The following is a 23855-nucleotide window of genomic DNA, read 5'->3' on the forward strand; positions in this document are numbered from 1 at the left end:
TACACACCTTTGATAAAGGCGTCACTAATGGATAAAAGCTGACCGCCGTCTTCTGTGACGAGGACCTCGGCTGCATGACAAGCAAAGAAAGAGTGAGATGGAGACAATTCAATACCTCGGTCAACATTAGAAGACAACCGATTCATTCTTTGTAGTTGCCGTGAGTCAGTCAGTATCATATTTTGAGGAACTGGAAGTCCATGGAATTAAAGGAACAACTGTAGGAGTCAATGCATGTCATGCTTCTAAATGTAATATGATGAAGCTTCAAAGTAGTTATAATTTTAGAGAGGCTGTTATGCAATTAGTATTATGAAAGACTGTTAATTTCATGTTCGGGATTTTTATTTTTTTTTGGAACATGTGGTAAATCATGCCTTGGCCAAAGCGAGTTAATAACTTTAATAAGCTAATGCGGTACAAGGCCAGCAAAGATGGTCAGTAAGTCTCTAAGCCTCTCCTCACTTGGGGCGTGGAAGTCAGAGTCAGGGGCGAATGGGTCAGAGTGCGCCATACTTTTCTGTTCGGCCGGGTGGGGAGGCACGTGAGGGTACTTGGCCTGCTTCTTGATGTGGAAGTTGACGTTGTCCTGCTCCACGTTCAGGTTAATGGACGCTGAATCACTGTCCACTGCCGAATGAAAACTGCTGACAGATGTCCTTTTGCTGGGACTGGCTGAGCCTGAAAACCAGGAATAAATGAGATGGATATGCCCTGAAGAAATAAGACGGGATATGTAACACGTCATATGTCTGTAGAATCTACTCACTTGTTGTTATTAAGTCATTTTCATCAGCTAGCTGCTCTGTGTCGCTGTCGTCAAACTTTATGTCTTTGAACCAAGATGGTTCCGAGTGTCCCTCCAGAGAAGTCACACTGTCCGTGTCTGGGGACGGAGTCTCTGAGAACTCTGTGCTCTGAAAGAAAAGGGAAAATCTTTAGTATAACACACGGATGCAGCGGTAACATCTGAACAGTGTTCGATTCAAGAAAATAGACAAGCACCTGAAGAGGGCGGTACAGAGCGTACTCATCACGGAAAATCTGATCGTGGTGCGTAACACATTCAAGCCAGCGTCCATCAACCAGAGCCTGTCCGATAGCTATGGCCTGAGCCCTGTGTGAGAGGACATGTTCAAAAAGTTTTATATGATGTGTTTTGAGAATGGTTCTGTTTTTACACCAAGTCTTAATGTTGGAGCCAAAGGTTATACACCTTAATTTTTCATCAACAACATTCACTAGCATCAGCATATACAGTGGGGCAAAAAAGGTTTAGTCAGCCACCAATTGTGCAAGTCTTCCCACTTAAAACTTCCCACTTCCCACTTTGTCTCTCATAGTTGAGGTATACCTATGATGAAAATTACAGGCCTCTTCCATCTTTTAAGTGGGAGAATTTGCACAATCGATGGCGGACTAAATACTTTTTTGCCCCACTGTACGATCTGATTCTTAATTTCTATCCTAGTCTCACTAAGTCAGGCAGACTTTCATCTTTCGTTCAAGATGTTTTAAAAACAACAACAATAAAAAAAAAATGCATTAAATGTTACAAATTACAGCCAGCCTCTTAATTTTCACAGGTTCAAAAGTAATTGGACAAACTAATGTCCAATAATTATAAAAATGTGTAGCCAGAGATGGCTAAAACCCATGGATCTCCACAAATGCTGAGATTCCTCCCGTGAGGGAACTTTACTGCAGCTGCCTGCACCTGCTCCATGATTGTCAGTTTTTCTGCATTCAGTTTTCTCTACAGTAAATAAAAAGCATGTTTAACTGGGCTAAGATGAGATCAGTTTTGCCTAAAAGTATAGCACTAGAGACTTTAGAATTCCCCCTGCGACACATATCAGCAGTCACATCATCACTGTCTCCACCATGGCTAACAGGTGATGTGATATGCTTTTGTAACATGAACCCTTTATTTCTCTCTACATATTCGTTCTCTTACCTATTTTTTCACCTGTATAGATGTTGTGAAGGGCTTTTTCTATAAAATATGTACAGTACTTTAATAGTCTTCAAGGCCTTTCGAAGCTCATCAGTGTATTTCTTTTTTTCTTAAAATTGCACCAAACTGTTAACTTAAATTTTCCTCCAAAAAGTTGTTTTTGTTGTTTTCTGATGGCCTACTTCACTTGCATTAGCACCTGTTCGGTCAACTCGCCATAAAACTGTTCATCATTTGATTGGTCGATTAACTTCTGAGGCAGTGCAAATGAAGGACTTTATAAACAAATGGCTGTAACGTCTACATGGTTCATATATGGGTAATATTTTTATTAAACCCCTTGAATTTACGCTTGAATTTGTTTGGAAGTCATTAAAGACATTACTGTAGGGGGACTGCTGCACCTTTTTTTTACTGAAACAACTTGTTCCATAATATTTGGTCATACAGTGGTCCAAGAACACACTGTGTAGATCACCATCACATTAATGGTGGTTATATACTTACCTATTAGAAACGGTGCCATTTCGCAAGAGCCAGTTTACTAGATCTTTACCCACAATGCAATTGGGGTAGGTACGTAGCCAATATCGGTGGTCCTGGAACTCCATCCCGGTATTGCTGTGACAGATTTTTTTCCATAAGTCTTTTAAGTGAGATGAATCCTACCAAAAACAAACAAAAATTATATAGATAAAAAAAAAAGTCAAAATCTCTGTGACATACACGTTTTTTTTTTTTTTTTTTACACTAAATTCTATTGTGCAGAATTGAAGTACAAAATGTCAACCGTAGCAAGTTGGAAAGAAACCTATGATTTCTTCTATGATACTGTTTTACTGTTACATGAAAAATATGCAGCAACTGTATCTACTTATATTGGCTAAACCTTTACTTGCAAATTAAACATTTAAATCCAAATCTGAGTGTCTGAGAGGCACAAAATTTGATTAAAATGAAATAAAATGAAAAAGAAAGAGAGGAAATGGCCAGGACAAATGTCAGCAAAAATTTCTGGTTTAATAATAATTTCATAGTTATTTTTTTATAACTACTATTTCAATTCTTTATGTTAAAATTCACTATTGTGGCATGGTTATATATTCAATTCAATTCAGAGTTATTTATATACTTCTTTTAACAATGGTCATTGTCACAAAGCAGCTTTACAGAACAACAACAAAAAGATAAAAAAGGAAATGACTTTGAAAAGTGAGAGTAAAGATGTATAAATCATAATGATGAGATTGTCCCTGATGAGCTAACCGAGGGCGTCAGTGGCAAAGAAAAACTCCCTTAGACGGCAATAAGAAGGAACCTTGAGAGGAACCAGACTCAACATGGACCCCATCCTCATTTGGGTGATATTAAACAGCTGGTACTGATCTGCAGTCCTACTGTGTGTGAGGAGGCTGGAAGTTCAGTATAACAGGAGAGATGTTTTAGTTCATATGGAGTCTGGTTTAGTTTTTTCGTTATATAGTTTATGCTACTGATCTACTGTATAATGTAAAAATGTTCTAACATTTTCATATTTTTCCTTTTTTTAAGTTTGTAAAAAACCCTTTACTCAATCTAAAATTTTGATTATTCCATTTAGTAACATATCCATAACCCTGATAAAACGCTGCACATTTTCAGCTTGTACATGACTATTATTATATTATTTTTCAGCTAAAGAGATGTTAAGCAAATGAACAATAACTGACACTGGGCTTATTCTCTGTGGCTTTTTGTTTGGCAATATCCAAAAGTCACATCTCTATACAGTAGTGTTGGTGTGATTTTTGGGGTTAAGATGTTTACCAGGAGGATCTTGCGCTGCTCCTCTTCGCTGTAGTCGGGTTTGGGCACCACTCGGCTGGACTGGGGGCTCACCGAACTGTCGTAGGATGGAACCATGGACCCTGAACGATCCAGGGATAAGTTGGTCACACTAGCTGATCTACAGAGAGCAGAGGCAAACATGTTACCTTTCAGCGCTTCCATATTCTGTACAATTAGAAACCAAACAGTAAACAAAAATAATTCAATCATGACGGGCAGGGATAATTTAAGTTTGGGTGGAGTGTTGGAAAACATTTTTTTAATCAACTTTTACAAAAAGAAACTTGATAAGCAAAATGAAGAGAAATTTAATAAGATGTCCAATGAGTACTGAGTTCATTGATAACAATATGACCGTATTATCATATTGCTCAGCTCACACACTAACCTTTTTCGTGCTGGTGATTTGCCCAGATCTTCCTGCACTGCAGACAATCTAGAGTTGAGTCCACTATTTTGAGACTCTGGATGAATCAAACTGCATTACAAACACACACACACACACACACACACACACAGAACATATAGACTAAAACATTCAAGATTGTAACTATCGATTTCTCCTACCTACAGAGATTTGGTTAGTAAAACACATGCACGTCATGCACGGCCAATGATGCATTCGCTACGTCTAACACAATGAAAAGCTCGACATGTCAACTAAAGTTACAAACACCAGAGACTCACTTCTTCCTCATCCCAATAGGAGTTTTTCTATGCATGAAAAGAAAGGAGAAAAGATGAGCTTTGAAAAAGATGTACGCTGAACATGAGCAAAAAAAATTAATAATAAAAAAAATATACGAAAAAATGGCACAAAGGCACAATCTTAAACAGGCTTTACAGAGGCACACACAGACACACAGACACACACTGCCCCATGAATGGTAGGAAGTTTACCAAATTTAACTGCATTCAACCACTTCTGCTTTTCACATGGTTAAAAGAATAGAAGCAGAGATGAAATTTAAGTGTATGACACAGACAACGACAAACATTTTCTGAACATAAAAGGCTGAGGCCAAAAAAAGAAATCCCATACAACATAAAATAACACAAAACAGTTACAAGATGAACTGTATATATTGGACTTCTTTGATTTTTTTTCCTGGTCACTGCCTCAGGTTTACCTTTGCCAGTCCTCCTCCAGGAAGATGTTGCGGCTGGCTTTGCGTGTGCCGACGGGTGTACGAGGCTCCGTGGGCTCCAGCACACACACCGAGCACGGCGAGTCTGACAGCGCGGTCAGATCTTCTCCGATACACGCTGAGTCAGCAGAGTGCGCGTAGCTCAGCGCAATCTTCCGACAGTATGTGCATGCCCGCAAATCACCTGCATTAGGAGCGCACACAAAATAAGAGAGAGAGAGAGAGAGAAGGCAAGGCAAAGTTAGAATCTGTTCTTCACTGGCATCAATTATAGGGAAAAGAAAACTAAAAAAGTATTTGATCAGAAAATAAATCTGCAATCAGTCAGTCTTACATTTATTATAGTCCTGGTTATTTATTGAAGGCTTGAAACTTGTAACCCTGGAACCTTCCTTAATATAAAAAAAAGTTTTTGAAAACTATTTTGAAAATTCTGAAAAATTACTTATAACAATGCCTACTTCCTTTTTCTATATTATTTTATCTGAAAAACTATGATACATCACTGAGGATTCACTGAGCACTAATTAAATGAAATGTCTTTCAGGGCCAGGGGTAGTTCAGTGGTTAAGGCATTGGTTTACTGATCAGAAGGTCCCAGGTTCAAACCCTTGAGCAAGGCCCCTAACCCTCAACTGCTCGGATGTAAAAAAACGAGATAAACTGTAAGTCGCTCTGGATAAGGGTGTGTGTAAAACGTAAATAATATCCAAAACACACAGTGTTAAACATGTAAGCTTATTTTTTTAATAAACCCAGCTCATTAACTGGTATCCATCTCATAGCAATTAGGCAAAGCTAGAGACACCTCCATCATTCTCATCATTTTCCTGAGCTCCGTGTTGTTACAACTAAACTATTTAAAAAACATATAGGCTTTTATCGTTGGACTGTATCTGATTATATCTATTACTTTTATTTTATTACTACCTTAAATCCAGTCTTGGCAGCAAAACTTGGGAGCATAAAGATTGAACTTTGAAGAAATGGAAAAGGTCATGTGGTCTGATTAGTCCAAAGTGATCGGCATGTCAGGTTAAGAAGGGATGCATCCATCATGCGTAGTGGCCAATGTACGAGCCTCTGGAGTCAGGTGGTCAGGTCAGGCTCATTGACGTTATGTTGTAATAAAGGTGAGGACCCAAATGTATTGAATGACCAGGCTATCACATCTACCTTCCCTTATGGCAGGCCATATCCCCAGATTTATAGTGTGTGGTTTTGGGAGGAACAGAAATAATTTTCACACATGAATTGGCCACTGTAATTAAAGCTGAAGAAACTCATGCACTCACTCTTCGTCTGCACCTATTTATTCTGTATACAGGGTCACAGGGGGGCCTGGAGCCTATCCCAGGAGACTTGGGGCACAAGGCGGGGTACATCCTGAACAGGGTGCCAATCGATCGCAGGGTACACGCAGACTAATTTGGAAACACCGATCGGCCTAATTTGGACTGTGGGAAGAAACCCTCAAGCACGGGGAGAACATGCAAACTCCATGCACAAAGACCTGAGATGGGAATGGAACCCGGAACCTGAAGTCGCAAGACGACGGCGCTAACCACTAAGCCATCATGCCGCCTAAGCCGAAGACAGTTCAATGAAATATTAGTGTGTGTGTGTGTGTGTGGCACACAAATGTGCTGATACATGATGAACTTTTAAAAATCAGTTTTTCTAGTCTGAGTTTTCTATTGCAAAATAAACAGAACATTTCGTTCCCACAACCGCCATGACCCTAAATGCAGGATAAAGCAGATAAAGACAGAATAGTCTGTCTGAGTCATACTTGAATACAGAGAACACTGCGTACCTAAACTGATCTAGAAGCTGACCCTGTGAACATGGATTTGAAATGGTTTAATGGCATGTGATAGAATGGTGTCAGTGGATGACTGTCATAGAGCAAACTCATCTGACAAGTGACTAAATGATTACACAATAAGGTCAAAGTTCACACAGACCTGTATGTACATCAGATTGGAATTTGTGCTTCTTAGAGAGAAGCACAAATTCTATAACAACGTGAAATTTGATCTACTGGTGCACACAAATGCTCTTATGAAGATCGCTACTCCTCAGATCATAGTATCCCTCTTATTGTAATATCTTAAACAACTTGAGGGTGGGAGACATGGCCATTGGAGACCGTCAGTACTGAATCGTGGTGAGCTCCCAACAACGTACCTGTGTATCCCATGAATTTGCCGGGGATCTCCTGATTGCAGCAGCGGCTGCAGAATATCTGCCCACACAGACGGCAGTGGTGGCGCCGTCGGAATGTTGTAAACTTCTCGTTGCAATCGTAGCACTCTTTACACTGGCTGTCCGGCATCCAGTACTGCTTCAGATCGCTGTCCTGTCAGGAGAAATTCACACGAAATTAAGGGAGCATTTAGAAAAACACTCAATGGCCAATTCATTTGGAACACCTCTACAACCTCATGCAATTACCTACTCAAGTGGCTGCATCAAATCAGACAGATTCGGGGCTTCAGGTATTGTTTACCTCCAATAAGTGAAAAAACTGTGAAATTGAATAGTGTGTATATTTTTTAAACTGCTAAAACTTCTAGGACTTTCTCTTAGAATGAATGGTGTAATAAAGACAATTAAATGAGACACGTGAACAGAGAATGGTCAGACTGGTAAAGCATCTCAGAATGCACATGTTAAACCTAAGGATGGAGAGACTAGAAGGACACATATATTTGAATGCTCTACATAGATTTCAGCTCAGCTCAGCATTCAACACTATTATCCCCCAACAACTGACTGGGAAGCTGAACCTGTTGGGCCTGAACACCTCTCTCTGCAACTGGATCCTGGACTTTCTGACCGGTAGGCCTCAGTCAGTACGGATCGGGAACTGCACCTCCAGCACCACTACACTGAGCACTGGGGCCCCACAAGGCTGTGTGCTCAGTCCCCTGCTGTTCACACTGCTGACTCACGACTGTGTAGCAACACACAGTTCGAACCACATCATTAAGTTCGCTGATGACACGACCGTGGTGGGTCTCATTAGCAAGAACGACGAGTCAGCGTACAGAGAGGAAGTGCAGAGGCTAACGGACTGGTGTAAAGACAATAACCTGTCTCTAAATGTTGACAAGACAAAGGAGATGGTTGTTGACTTTAGGAGGACACGAGGCGACCATTCTCTGCTGAGCATCAACGGCTCCTGTGGGAATCGTCGAAAGCACCAAATTCCTGGGTGTCCACCTAGAGAAAAACCTCAGCTGGTCCCTCAACACCAGCTCCCTACACAAGAAAGCCCAACAGCGTCTCTTCTTTCTGAGAAGACTGAGGAAGGCCCAGCTTCCACCACCGATCCTGACCACCTTCTATAGAGGAACTATCGAGAGCATTCTGAGCGGCTGCATCACTGTCTGGTTTGGGAATTGTGCCATATCGGACCGCAAAACCCTACAGCGGATAGTGAGGACAGCGGAGAAGATCATGGGGTCTCTCTCCCCTCTATTGAAGACATCTACACCACACGCTGCATCCGCAAAGCCACCAGCATTGTGGCTGATCGGACACACCCCTCTCACACACACTTCACACTCCTGCCATCGGGAAAAAGGTCCCCAAGCATTCGGGCACACACATCCAGACTGTGCAACAGCTTTTTTCCACAAGCCATCCGTCTCCTCAACAAAAAAAGACTGGACTGATAAACACACACACACACACACACACACACACACACACACACACACACACACACACAAACTCAACTTCACACAGCTTAACTCAACTTCCTCAAAATATTGGGACTGGACTGACTAATCAACACAAGTGCAGACACACTGACCTACACCACCAAATTATCGTACACACCAACCTGTAAATGCTTCACTGTTTATCTTTTGCACAATGATCATTACTGGACTACTTTTTTGCACTAATTCCTCAATTCTTGCTGCTGTTTTTAAAGAATGTTTACGTTTACCCACTACCTCAACACCATATTTTATGTTCTGTTATGTCGTGGTTGCGCACGGTCACTTTGTTGTTGCTCTTGTTTGCACATTTGCACGTGCACTTTATATTGTCTATAAAAATTTTATACTTAGCTAGTTAGTTTTTGTTACTGTAATTTCTGTTGTAATTTATGTTAGGTCTCTCTGTCCTGTCTCTGCTAGCCAGCTAACTAGGCACTTGTTTAGCTAGTTTAGCTTCTCTGTTAATTTATGTTGTAAATTTATGTTGCATGTAGCACCTTGGTCCTGGAGGAACGTTGTTTCGTTTCACTGTGTACTTACTGTATATGGTTGTAATGACAATAAAGCCTACTTAAACTTGAACTACATCAGCAGGTTGGGTTCCCTAACAACAGAAAGCTGAGGCTGCAGTAGCACCACAATGGAAAGGTAAAAAAAAAAAAAAGAAAAAGTAAGTTTTGGAGTTTGGCACCAACACCAGGAATCCGTGGACCCTAGCTGCGTTGGGTTCACAGGCCAGGTTGGTGGAGGTGGTGTGATTGTGTGGGAAATGTTTACTTTGTACACATTGGGCCTGTAATATCAGTCAGCCATCACTTGAATGCCATAGACTGTTTGACTGGTTTCATTGGTTTTAAACTGGTTTCAAGGACACAACAGCTGGTTCGAAAATCTTCAGTGGCCTTCCCAGTTACTGGATCTGAATCCAGCAGAACACCTTTGGGGTGTGGTAGTACAAGAGCCTCATAGCATCAAAGTGAACCTGGAAAATCAGCAGGAATTGTGTGATGCAATGGTATCAACATGGACTAGAATGTCAAATCAATGTTTTAACCATCCTGTGGAATCCATGCCATGAAAAACTGAGGCTGTTATTAGAGTATTAGGTAGTATAATGTTCCTAATAAATTGCTCAGTAAGTGCATGCACATTATTTTATTACATCACATTCTAAGCATTTTTTTTGTTCCTAATCATATTCAATATCAGACGTTGGCATTGCCATGCATGGAAATCTACCTGTTTAACTCAATTTTGTCTAAAAAGCATAAGAGGACAGAATATAAAACCACATATCCGTACCTGGCTCTTTCCCTCCATGATCTCCTTCAGCCTCTTCAGAGCAGTACGGAGTTGGACTGCGGTGCGTGGGTCATGGCTCCCAAGCGGAGTCTCGGACTTTCGTCGTCCCTCTGGGGAAAAAAAAGATACAGGAAATATGTGCGACGTGTAAAAAGTAAAGGATGATCAGTGAACATGCAATTCATTGTATTCACACCACTCATGCTTACTGTCAACTCAATCTGTCTCATTCACCTCTTTCAAAAAAATGGTCGCATACCAACTCATGATCTGATGGGAAGCCTAAAGCAGAACACAATGACAGCTGTTGTGAATTGCTATAAGACTTTAAATAGTTTTGTCAACACAAAAAAAAATTGAATGGTGAAAGAATAGAAACAAAACTGCAAAAAAAGGGGATGCGAGTCCAGATGTTGCATGTTTTAGGAAGTGTTGAGCCAACAATAGCTAAAATGGTCATTAAAAAAGAAATTAAAAAAAAGGAATTATAATGCGACATGCTGTAAAACAGGGGTCTTCAACTGGTCTTCCAGCAAACCTCAAAGTGAATTGTAGTGCAGTGGAAAAAATGTTTTTGCCCCTTTTCTGTTGTTTTTTTTGTTGTTGTTTTTTTTGCATATTTGTCACACTTAAATAATATGGATCATCAAACAAGTTTTAATATCATATACTATAACACAGGAAATACAAACTGCAGTTTGATGACTGGTGATTCAATTTATCAAGATAAAGAAGCTGTCCAAACCTACCTGGCCCTATGTGAAAAATAAAACAAGACCTGTGTGACTGCCTTTAATTGATGGAACCATGAATTCTGCTCTGTACAAGAAAATTCTCAAAAAGAATGTCCGGCCATCAGTTTGTGACCTCAACCTCAAACGCACTTGGATTACGCAGCAGGACAATGATCAGGATCAAAACACACCATTAGGTCCACCTCTGAATGGCTCAAAAAAAAAAAAAAAGGTTCTGGAGTGGCCTTGTGAAAGTCCAGACTGAGATGCATAATTTTAAACAGGCCGTTCAAGCTCGAAAACCATCCAATTTGGCTGAGTTAAAGCAATTCTGCATAGAAGAGTGGGCCAAAATTCATCTACAGTGATGTGAAAGACTCATTGCTAGTTATCGCAAACGCTTGATTGCAGTTGATTATAAGGATTTTTCTAAGCAGAAAATGAAGCTGTTTCAGTGGAATCACACCCACCACTGCCAATCTGCTTCCCCCTAAATTGTGTGTGGGTTTTTTTTAAGCAATTCCTAGCTGTGCTTAAATCTTTTGTATAATGATTTTCCACATAGGGCAAGGTAGGTAGACAGCTTTCCCCCCTAAATACATAAATGAAATCATAAATAAAAAACTGCATTTTGTATTTACTCAGTTATCTTTGTGTAACAATAAAAACTGTTTGATGATCTCAATTATTTAAGTGTGATGAAAAAAAGGGCAAATACCTTTTCACAACACTACTTTTCACAAGTACTTGAAAAATATTTTAACAAAGCCAATAAATGCAAATGGGTAGATTGTGCAGATCCTCTGTTGCAGTTTATCCAATCATGTGCATTTATCTAAATTATTTGGCTGTCTGTTGTTTCCTTAGACCTGAGACTTACTAAATACATTAGGTCTAAAATAACCTAATAGGACGGAATAGAACAGAATACCATTCTTAGTTAATCCCTGAACTGATCAGTACACTATTTAATCACAAAGAAAAGAACAGTCAAAGAAAAATAAAAAAAGAATGGACAGAAAAGCATGTGGCTGTTCCCCCTAGACTTCCCCAAATTCAAAACAAATGCTTCTTTGGAACATTGGAAGCAAGTATTTATATAACAAGACCCTCACAAAGTTTAGTTGAACACCCCTGATATATAAGGTTAAGTTCCAAACCACACACACACACACACACACACACACACACACACACAAACACACACACACACACACACACACACACACACACCCCTACTAAAAATAGTATTAATAAACAAGCATTGGTTAAATGATTTCAAGCATCAAACCATTTTCTCAGCACACAAATCACAAAAAGGAGAAACACACACGCACACACACACACCAAAAGCCCCTCACCTTTCCACTCCTCTGTGAACAGAAGACATGAAAAGAAGAAAAGCTTAATATTTAGATTTGATATATATTTTGATATATATAATATATAATATACTGTACCTGGCAGAACACCTTTGTGTTGCCTGTGTACTCACTAGAAAGTTCATATCACTGGCCACGAAAAAATATATTACTACTGTATATTTTCTGTACAACAAAATAGTGATTTAAAAATGTGAAAAAATTCCTACAAACAGAGAGTTTGGAATTCTCAAACATTAAAAAAGAAAGTAATTTTCAATATGTCCATATTGAAACTATATAACTATATACTATCAAGATTCCGCACTATTTCTAGGTCTCGATTTAAAAGGAAGCAAATGCGTGTCATTGACCACACTGACTGCTTTGTGCATAAAGTCACATTTTCCTCATGTCTAATCATGTCCATTGAATCATGTGTTCAGCTATCATGTGGATTTGATCTAAAACTGGTCCACGCTTAAGCATACGCCATCATCACAGCAAAAAGAGGATGTAAAAGATTCCCTGAATCAATAATATAATTTATAATGCAAACTGATGTATTAAATTATTTTTTAAAAAGTATTTAAATTATAAAAAAGCAAACAGTGCAAAACGAAAGCATTTCCACTTGTGCCCCTTAGAATATATTAGATAAATACGGTATAGTTACACTGTTGCTATACTGTACCATAACACCCAGTCTCTAAAACAGCACTTGACAGCCCCCTACTGTTAGAAAGAGGTAGTGTAGCTCCCTCTTCACGTTTATACTGCTACTGTATGTTCGAGGTTATACTGTTTAATTAAACTTAATGTTTATTTGTAGTTGGTGAATGAAAGAATTGTCATCATGACCAGATCTAGAAAGAATAGAAAAAAGCATTTGAGAACTTGTTTAAACTTGAGAAGCCTGTAGCAAGTGGGTGCAAATTGTAGAAGGTTCGGCATTTTTAAATGAACAGAGACATATTAGCTGAGTTATAACATCTGGATGAGAAATTCCATTATGATAAAGTTTTACAGTGCATCTTAGGGTCAGATGATGATCAGCTTGCTCAGTTAGTACTGATCTCTAAGCCATGCTGAGAATTAAAGTTTAAGTTTAGTTGCAATGTTCTACTGTAAAACAACAAAACAAACGTGTGGGACATAACCAATAAAAGACTAGATAGAAGAACTACAACATATAAACAAGCAGTTTAATTTAAAAGATGTATTATTATTATTAGTACCAATGAGAGAGAGGAGCCAGATTACATTATTGAGTCCTGAGCCAAGATCTGAGAAATAGGTTCACAGAGGATTTATGTCCTATCTTTTGACTTCTTAATGCAATTTACCAAAGACAAAATTAATTAAAGTTAATAATTCATATACATGTCAAGTAGCTGATTATATATACATATATAACGAACAAACCCAGCATTTCACTGCAAGGCTTTAGTAACCTTGGACAAAAAATATTTTGATAAACTTATTATGAAGAGCAATGTTTTTTTTTTTTTTCACTTTTGATTGACAGGACCACCATAAACCTTAAAAGAATTTTTTAGGGAATATTAGTCATCTCTAATCTAAAGATACATCGTATACTTATGAATATTGATGAAATAAAATGCTATAAAATCATGATTGTTATTATTATAACAGTTCCTTTAACAATATTTGCAATATAACTGAATAGCAGACAGGTTTACAAAATTCCTCTCCGCTTATCATAATAGAAAATCTATATTTCAAACCTGGCCTTTGAGAGGTTTCCTCAGATCTAACTTTAAAAATGTATTAGAGGGTTTTTTACTTTCTTATTTTTGTTTTTTCTTTATTTATTTATTTTTAGTTCAGGCTTGATAATGTCTGCTCTGTAGCAAACATCCACATTGGGGAACTGCTTCAGAACATTTGAAATGTCACCCCACACTAAGAAAATTAGTTTTTAAAATGTAATAAAGGTCAGAAAAATAGGGCAGAAAAAAAGAAATCCATAGTGATACTTTTAAAACCACTGCTGAAAATGTCATCGACCAATTTTCAGTACAATAAGATTATAAGCTACTGACCAGAATATTAGGAGAAGGTGCACCATGATTCATCTTAGCAATTATTTTCTCATTATTGCGTTTTACAAGCATATAAGCTGATTTACTAATGTATATCGTTTATACTTTTGTACGCCACATGGTGCATGTATGTGTGCTTTCGTGTAATACTGGGTTATACACTTGTTATGTCACATTAATCCAAGTTCCTACTACACCTGTAGAAAACTGCATGAACACAGTAATAGCTTGGTCAACTTGGCAAGAATGCAGTAGAAACCGGCAAGGACATACTGTAGTATTATCTCTGTGTATGTGCAGCTGCCTTGCTTTTTATCTTGTTTTATGTTTGAAAAAAAATCACCTGGTGAGGATGTAATTGAAGCTCAATCACAAATGTAATTGAAACTTAATACGCATATATTAACGATGGTATGACCATTTAACGATGTAACCAATACCTCTTATTGACTTCACTGATGTACTGTATTACAAACATGGCGACAGACTAGGTGGCTTTTTGTCCAAGTTCTCAATGGGATGCTACTTGCTCTGTTGATGGACTTCTCACAATGGTCTCTTCAGGCTTGTGCTATGACCATGGCACTGTACATCCCAACCACATCACAGAACCACATTGAGTCTATATTAGGTTCTTCTGGTGCTAAGCACGTCCATGTCATGTTCAAGAAATTTTGTATAAATACTGGATCCATCACTTCGTAATGAAAAGCACTGTATATGTCTCGGTAATTATACGGATTGGCTCACCGGATGCAGTGACAACATAAGTGTGTGCTATCTGCAATCTGATTGGACATAGCAGTAATGTGGTTCAGTCCCATGTGGATCTGGTAAACACATGATCACGTGCTTGATAGGAAGTTAGTGCACTGAGAAAATGACGGCGTCATGGCTAGGAAATAGTATGAACTGGATAAAAGCACATTTTCCAATTTGATTCTGTTCCCACAGCATTCTTCTATATTTTTAGGACACAATAGGAACTTTATGGTCATAATCAGAGTGTGACATGGGACTTAAAAATATTTATATACCTAAGACGCCATTTTCCTTTAATAAAGCATTTACAGATATACAGAAATACAGTTAAGTGTACGCAACTTACAGTTCAGTTTGGTCACTGAATGATGAAAACGCACCATTATGACAAATTCAAAGCCAAAGTGTGTGTTATACCTGAGGCTGTAGATGTTCTCCTGACCAGGTCGGAGTGTTTCCTGTGTGTCCCGGTGCCATGTGTGTTCAGCGAGGAACTGGCCCATGTGCGGCGCTCGCCCTGTGGCGACGGTGCAGCAGACTCGGACTTCTCCGCCGCTGAAGGAGGCCGACCTTCCTCTGTGTGCACACCAGTAAGAAAGCAAGAAGACTGAAATTCAGCCCCCGGTCACGGAAACACGTCACTTATGATGGGATGGTTAGCTGTTTCAGTGGAATCACACCAAACACCGCCAATCTGCTTCCCCCTGAATTGTGTGTGTGTGTGTGTGTGTGTTTTTTTTTTTTAACAATTCCTAGCTGTGCTTATATTCTTTGTATGACAAGGGCCAGACTTACCAAGCTTTTTTGCTGGTGCAATGTTTGCACCTGACTTTTCTAAAAAGAATAAAAGGCAGAAATTAGATATTTAATCAGTGTAATTACATTTCCTCCTGGTTTAAAGATTTTTTTTTTTCATAATTTTATTTAAAAATTATCAACAAATGTTGATGTGGGCCCTTCTCCAGCTCTTTTCTGATATAACCCATTAAGTGAAAGAAAGCAAGCTGGTTAAAGTGAGGTTGGAGAACCGTGTGTATTAACGGTGTGTATTAATTTCTCACTGTGCTCATAGCACTGCTCCATCTACATCACATAACTTCAAACTCTTGGCGATGTTAATATCCAAGCATGAAAAGTGAAAAGGCTCTAAAGTTGAATGCATAATGAATAATCTACATTGTCACATCTTATTTTTAATCAGACATAAACAGAAATTGTTAACTCTGGACATGATACAGTCTCATAAAGATCTAGAATTGTCTGAGCTACAATAAAAGACAAGATTGCTGGGGAAGGTTTGTGAAACCCTATCAATCACCTCTGTTAAAGCGGAAAAGGCTGACTAAGGAGCTGTAGGCCGACCGCAGTGGGGGCTCATCCTGATCCGGGGTGAGGGGTTTGAAGTGAGTCAGGTGAGAGGGGCTGGTGGGAGACAATGGCGGTTCGACGTTCCAGTCCAGCGTGGACGAGGATGACACGGATTTGTCGTCAGCAGCCATATCACTGCCCCTGGAAAACAACAACATAAGTGACTGTAACTTCTGTGAGCAACACATCATTTCACATGACACTGGTGTCAGGGTTTTGTGTTTTACACTAGACCACAGGTTCTCTTTAAAAAGGAACAAAACGCCTGGAGTTAATTTTCTTGTCTCAAAGAATTGCTCCGACTCTTTTTCTGGTCTCCAAAACGTTTCAGTTCCAGGTTTGAATGTTTAACGTGACATTTCGCACAAACTCTTTGAGCCAACCCAAGTTTTCCAACCAATTTTCGTAGTTTAAACCCCATAGCTGTCAAACAACCGTCATTACATGGTCACATTTACAGTAGTACTGTATGCTTTTGCCGTGTAAGCTAATGTCATTTAACTGAAAAGGACAAACCACTAAACCTTTCAAACCACAAAAAGGACATTGCTTAATACCATCATGTACAGAAAATGAAAAAGCTAAGAATATCAGCACATCTTACTGTACATGTCAACTCTTTACACACTAGTTTAATAACCCTGTACTGCGTCCAACTTATAAATACTTAATCTTTCTAGAAAATCCACTTTTTATTAGTTTTTCCATTTGTTACTTATAGACATGGTCAGTTTTCAAATATGTACAGTATGTCATTATGATTTTTTTATCAAAAGGAATGTGCATGCTATACAGTAATCGTTAAAAGTATTGAGACAACTAAAATTCGATGTTTTAATGATTTCTCAAAAAAATTAAATTATGACAATTAAGGTATTATGAATAATTTGTTATTTTATGCATCGAAATTGCTATACAGCAAACATTTTATTCTTCGAAACCTGGATCCGGCTGGGCATGGAGTCAAACAGATCTCTACAGTACTCTGAATGTGTCACTCGCTCAATCCATGCATGTTTGATTACTTCCTGAAGATCATGTCCTGAAATTTATCACAGAAGTTCACAATTCACTTAAGAATTCCCAAGGTTTGGGCATTCTTGTTTAAAGGTGGACACCCGGCTTCAGAGAGTAAAAGTTTTAAAAGTGCCACATGTTGTTCCTTAAATTAAACTACACCACCTGATTCTAATTACTTTAGAAACTCTTAAGCCAGATAGACGAAAACTAATTAATGAAAAACACCTGTTTTCTCCACAGGAAGAGCTATAATACATGGCACACTATATGATGCCTTAATACTTTTGACCACTTCTGTACAATACTTCTAACAAAAACTATGCTTAAATGTGTGTGCAGACCAGCCCTGTGACATAACCCACTCTGGTCATGTGCTCTGCTATGAAAAAAAAAGAGAAAAAATTTTATATACAGTGTGCACGTCTGCGGATCTGACTTTTGGCAATCATGGACTCTGATATAGGAAAAACAATATCAAAGCAGCTTAGGTAAAAAATATATATTTTTTGGATCCATTGCAGCTTCTCATAGTTTAGAATTCTAAGCAGTTGCAGCCTCCTGACAAACAGTACCAGTCAAATGTTTGGACATAAGCTTGGGTTTATTTTCTACATTCTGGGACAATACTGGATTTTTTCCCCAAAACTATAAAATAACACATATGGAGTTAGGTAATTAATAACACCACCAACAGTTTTTATTTAGGACACAATGGCCAGCTGTTTTGGAATAGTTCTTTGAAAGAACAGTATTTTTAAGTGCATTTGCAAAACCCATCAAGCACCATGATGAAACTGGCTCTCATGAAAACCATCCCAGGAAAGCAGAAGCAAATTTTACCTCGACTGCAGAATTCATTGGCCGCCTAAAAAATCACCTCCTTAGATTAGAGCTGTTATGAATGCTTTATAGAGCATAAGTAACAGACACATCTCAATATTAACTGTTCAAAGGAGATTCCTGCCTATTTTGGAAACCTTTAGTACTGTTCTACAATATAGAAAGAAAGGAAAATCAGGAAAAGCCCTGGAATTAGGTGGTGTGTCCAAAACCTTTGACTGGTAGTGTACAAGAAGTCAACACAGTCTCATAGTTTTATGATGAAAATGTATGCACCAAAATCTGTTGTCATTATTATGACTTTTATTTGCTTCCTCCTTTCGGACAGGAATATACCCACCTTTAAGTAGGCCTAGAAGTGTAGAGTTGAAGAAATTTCTGATTAGGAAGATTGTCCCAGAGGGATATTGTTAGAAATCCTAAAATACAAAATATCTTTCTAGCATAATATGAATTATGGTTCAATTTATATAAAACCAAAATTACATTTGGCCAGTGTTTCGGCATCCAGTGTAGCAGGAATCCTTCACGTTTAACAACAAACAGCGTCAGCACTTTTCATGTCATACTGTAAGGGAATAATACTGTATATCTGCCAAAACAATGAAGCAGCATGAGAAGCGGCAGCGAGTTGACTACACACTTCATTCGCAGGTAATAACAGCACGCCGGCGTCAGGATCTGCATGTGAGCGAAGTCATGGGTAACCTCTGGTTTAAAAGATAAAAGAAGGGTCAAACTTCAACGGAATCATGACTTGGCCGACTTGGCACTTCTGAAAGACTGTTTAGTCTTTTGTGCTGTATAGAGATCTGTTGAGAACAACTCTCTCTCATTCTACTCCTGGGCGAGTTGTTACACTTAAAGCAGCTAAAGTAAAGTTAACAACGTATTAAGGGCTAAGCTTTACTTACTCTAAAAATATTTTGGTGAACTTGCTTCTTGGATGCCTGTTTGATTTTTTTTTGTCTTTTTTATATAGTTTTTAACAAGTTTTGTTAATTTATGTTGTAAGTAGCACCTTGGATCTGGAGAAAAATAATTTTGTTTCACTGTGGCTCAGATGGAACTGTATACGGTTGAAAAGACGATAACAGCCCACTTGATTTGACGTGTATATTTATTTTAATAAAAATGAATGAACATTATATCAAAAGTGTTCAACATAATGTATGTGTGTGTGTGTGTGTGTGTAACATGTGTTGTGTTGTGTTGTGTAAATGTACTTCCGGAAGATAAATTCCTAAAAAATATATATATTTATTTTTTTTAAAGAATTACAATCACATTTCTGGGAGTAAGGGACAGTAGAAGGAAGCTACAGGTAACCCAAACATTATAATAGGGGGATTTTCCATGGAAACAATTGATCATATAATTTTAGATTAATCGGATAATCTACATAATCCTAAAATGGACTGTAGCTGAAAAACAAGGTTTAAGGTGGACACACTGTGTAATTTCCTTCCGGTTTGTTCAGACGCCGACTTTCACTTCCGGTGCTCAATCAATCAGACAATCTATCAATCAATCAATCAAAAACAGATGTGTGACTGACAATGTGAATGCACAGTCATGGCCTTTAAAATGTCATTATATTTAATTGATGGTAAACCCAAGCTCTTTTAGCAGATTGTTCACACTTCCCGAGTCAAGCCAGCAATAAGATAACGGGTCACTTCCGGTTTGCATACTCTACATGGCAAGAACACAACTAACGCACGCTGCAAAGCAGAGCACTGAAAATGACATCTTACCGTTTAGTGAACGCGACCGAGCCAGATCGGAGAGAACACGTCATAATGAGAGATCATTTAAACTTATAGGAAAAGCCGGAGAATGAGACTGACTTCCAGATCAGCACAAAGTACAGATCAGCAGATCAGCAGGTCATGTGATGTACAAAAAAAACCACACACACATCACACAGCTGATCATTCAGGCATCACAGCTCTGCTTCTGCATCCACTCCTGCCAGATCGCCTGCGATTATTACGCGTCATGTCAACCTGAAAGTTCCTATACAGCCTAAAAGTCAGCCTTAGTTTAAACAGATCTGAAACTTCCCCTGTCGGTTTTACACCGCTAGCGTGCTAAATCAGCCACTTTCGCTTACCTGTTCCAGCACACAGGGACGATCAGCTATGGATCTACACAACATTCTGAACAGTGATCTCACTTTCAAACTAGCACTTTATTTATTATTAACTGTCACAACGTTAGCTGCATCATAATAAACACAGACATAACCATGGTGACAACCTGTTTCAGCTAATCTTGCAGTGTTGATGATTATATAACTCAGCCGTGGTAGCCCAAAGATTTTAACCACCAGATTGTTAAATACCAATCCAAACAAACACCATCATCATCATCATCATCAACCTGCCTCCTTCTTCTCCTCCTCATCCTCCTCTGTTAGCCGCCTTCCAGCTCACATCAGACCATCAAGCCCACAATCAATATCACTCCGTCATACAACTACGACTAAAGAACCACCGCTGTTTTACCTGTTGTTCTTTATGTTTTTTTTCCTACAGCATAACTCGATCACACGAACCACGATGAAATACGCGTTATTCCTTGACACCGGGCGACATTTTTAATCCACTTCACATGATCAGTTGTGCTAACCCGCTAGCGAGCCAGAAAAGGGAGGCTCAACTGTGCAGACAGAAGTAATCGATCGCACAGTGCTCGATCACTGTTTTTCATCACGAGACAAGACGTTACTCATCTATTTCAGCGAACAAACTGGCCATGTAACATGACGTAAATAATACTTTAAAATAAAAAAAAAATGAAAAAAATAAAATAAAAAAGATAAAAAAAAATAAATAAGTAAATTTGGTTAGCACTGTTGCCTTACACCTTCAGGTGCCTTCCCAGCGGGCACAACACATGTAATCCACGTGGATTTCTGGTGGATATTTGGTGAAGTGGTGGATCCACCAATTTTCACCTGATATCCACGTTGATTCCACGTGGTTTTAGGCACGTGGAAAACCTGTTCTAAATTAATGTGGAATCCACATGGAGTTTTAGTTCTACATTATTCTTCGTGCATTTCCACGTGGATATCACGTGGAAAATAATTTCGTACCACCTATTGATGGTTGCTTGATCTAATTTTGAATGCATATTTTGTATGTTTTTACATAAATGTGACAATCATTAATTAAAATTAAACACACTCTAAAATAAAATGACGCATATGACGCGTCCAATGTGTTCTAAAGTTGAACACATGAGCCAAAATGTGTTCTAAAATGGCATTTTCAAAATGTATTACTGATCGCCTAAATGCCACATCTGACTACAACGTATACTGGATTTGCAAACTAAAAAGTAGTTTAGAACACGATGTGCCATCAGAGGCGACACATAGGCACTTAAAAAAACGAGATCCAGGAAAGGCTGTTCACTGCGCATGCTCAGTACCACTCGCTAGACTGCAAAGTCACTCGTGACTTTGCAGTCTAGCGAGTGGTACTGAGCATGCGCAGTGAACAGCCTTTCCTGGATCTCGTTTTTTTAAGTGGAAGCGCGAAACATTTATAGCTAATAAAAAGAAATTAGAAACTTCGAAATTTGTTTAAATTTGTGGTCTGTTGAAGTTACAAAGTACCCGTGGCAATCGTGTTTCATACAGAGAACATTTGTGTGTGATGTTACAGGGTGAGCACTGAGGTAAGCAGTAATATTCTAGTATGTTCTGTGGCAGTTAGTGTAGGTTCTAACCGACGCGGTTAGCTTGATTGTGAATCTATGTATGTAGCTAACGTAGGCTTCGAAGCATAACAGGCGATTGCAAACGTTAATTTGTCAAAAATCATAAAAACAGGCTAGTATTTGTTGAACAGGTATAATTTGTCATAAATGCAGCACCATCACCATGTATAATATATATGCACTGAGGAGTTCTGACAGTGAACACTAACATTTACTTGCAGAATATGTTCCATTGAATTTCTAAGAATAGAAGTAGGAACTTTTCAGTGTAACTTATGTGGTTACTCTACCCATTTATTTCTTTGAAGATAAATAGATAAGTTTGTTTTCTTTTAGATTCCTTACCAATTCACTTATGTTTCAACTAAACATGAAGGGATCACGAGGGGATAAAACATCATTTGACAGCGCTGTGCAAATTAATAACTGGTAAGTAATTAAATAGTGCCTTGTGGTCGTGTCTTTTTTTATATTAAAACAATGATTGTATTGATAAATTGCAGTCCATGCATCTAAATTATACTAAACATTTTTGTCCTTTGACAGACAGTGTAGTAAAGGCGCATGATGTTACAGAAGCCTTTGCCCTCAGCACCATTGCCAGTAATCCTTGCACCTAAGAGGAAAGAAAGGCTGGATGCAGTGTCATTTATTAAGTGTTAAGTAAATGTTTTTGTAATTTTGTTTCTTTTGCTGTTTGAGACAGTTTTCTATCTTCTCTTAGATGTTTTGTTGGTTTAATTAGTCTTTTAGTATTCACATTTTTATGGTATTTTAGTATTATGCACTACACCCAGTTTTTATGTGCATTTTGTATTGTTTGTTTTGAAATATGAATAAATTATTGGTTATTACAACTTTTATGTAATTTGTGTCTGCTTTACACTTGATGTTGTAGACATTTTAAACTTTGCAGAATTTACGTTGAACACAACACGTATTTTCCATGGGCTTATATCCATGTCTTTTCCAAGTGGTAAAAAACACGTGGATTCCATGTGTCAAATCCACGTGGAATTGGACTTGCCTTTTACGCCTAAATTACCCGGCTTTTCCACGTGGTGAAAACACGTCTTCTTTACGTGGTTTCCACGAGTTTGTGCCCACTGGGTTGGGTCTGTGTGCATATTAAGTCTGCATGTCCTCCAACTGTTTAGTGGGTTTCCTCCCGGTAATCCAGTTTCCTCCGCTAATTGGGTTCCCAATAGGGCTGCAACTAACGATTATTTAAATAATCGATTAATCTGTTGATTATTTTTCCGATTCAATCAATCAATCTTTATTTATAAAGCACTTTAAAAACAACAAGGTCGGCCAAAGTGCTGTACACCGCCTAACAAGAATAGGTTACATCACAAATGAAATAAGTGTCAGTTTAAAAAAACACAAGAATATCAGTCAACAAATCAAACGATTAATCAAATAAAAAAACAAGAAGGATTCAAGGATCTTTATTGTCCTTAAATCCTTCTTGTTTTTTTGGTTTTATTTGAAAAGCATTCATTCCAACCCTTTATTCAAAAGCAAAACTAAAAGCTTTATAAAGTGCACAAACATGTTGCTCCTTAAGCTGTTATAATAATAACAATAAAATAAAATAAAAATGGACTAACAAAAAACATAGACATGTATGCTTCACATCTGCCAAATATATACAGTGAAACCTTGGATTACGAGCATGATTCGTTCCGGAAGCAGGCTCGTATTCCAAAACACTCCAAATTTAATTTTTAAAAACACTAACGGAATCACTGCTGTAAAGTAAAAATAAAACAAATTTGTACCTTCTTTACCTTTGAAAAGAATCCCGACAGAGCAGTGTTTCTGTGTAGAGCCGAGAGAAAGTGTGTGTGTGTGTGTTTGTGAGGTTTGTCGCACTCGTGGGGGATGTGGGTGTTTTAACACCCACACTTTTCCCGGTAAGAGGGTTCAACACCCACACTTTTTCTACAGTTTTCCCGCAGTTTTGAACAAACGCCTTCACATTCACTCCTCCGTTTCTCT

The 23855-nt window shown here is 38.4% G+C and overlaps 1 protein-coding gene and 1 long non-coding RNA gene across 11 annotated transcripts in view; one reads left to right on the top strand and one right to left on the bottom strand.

Annotated features, from left to right (window-relative positions):
• The window catches only part of pikfyve (phosphoinositide kinase, FYVE finger containing), a 34108-nt gene extending 13353 nt beyond the window's left edge, over positions 1-20755 (bottom strand). For 2 of the 10 annotated variants that reach the window (XM_053496187.1, XM_053496181.1), the window contains exons 1-15: positions 19877-19997; positions 16210-16400; positions 15687-15725; positions 15309-15467; positions 9969-10078; positions 7123-7294; positions 4915-5116; positions 4472-4498; positions 4173-4262; positions 3764-3902; positions 2465-2622; positions 1006-1117; positions 770-917; positions 466-681; positions 8-70 (exon numbers count right to left, since the gene is read on the bottom strand). In XM_053496187.1, coding sequence (XP_053352162.1) covers positions 8-70; positions 466-681; positions 770-917; positions 1006-1117; positions 2465-2622; positions 3764-3902; positions 4173-4262; positions 4472-4498; positions 4915-5116; positions 7123-7294; positions 9969-10078; positions 15309-15467; positions 15687-15725; positions 16210-16400; positions 19877-19920 — 1870 coding nt within the window. In that variant the 5' untranslated portion in view covers positions 19921-19997. Of the gene's footprint in view, positions 1-7; positions 71-465; positions 682-769; positions 918-1005; positions 1118-2464; positions 2623-3763; positions 3903-4172; positions 4263-4471; positions 4499-4914; positions 5117-7122; positions 7295-9968; positions 10079-10202; positions 10334-15308; positions 15468-15686; positions 15726-16209; positions 16401-19876; positions 19998-20629 lie in introns of those variants that run through there. The other 8 variants (XM_053496185.1, XM_053496184.1, XM_053496188.1 and 5 more) reach the window with 8 other exon arrangements.
• An 898-nt stretch (positions 20756-21653) lies between these two features.
• Positions 21654-22944, top strand: LOC128523952 (uncharacterized). Its single transcript, XR_008360478.1, has 3 exons — positions 21654-21809; positions 22188-22280; positions 22398-22944. It is a non-coding gene; the product is annotated as an uncharacterized LOC128523952 (long non-coding RNA).
• The last annotated feature ends 911 nt before the right edge of the window (positions 22945-23855 follow it).

This window comes from Clarias gariepinus, chromosome 5, assembly GCF_024256425.1.
Source record: "Clarias gariepinus isolate MV-2021 ecotype Netherlands chromosome 5, CGAR_prim_01v2, whole genome shotgun sequence".
Lineage (NCBI taxonomy): Eukaryota > Metazoa > Chordata > Actinopteri > Siluriformes > Clariidae > Clarias > Clarias gariepinus.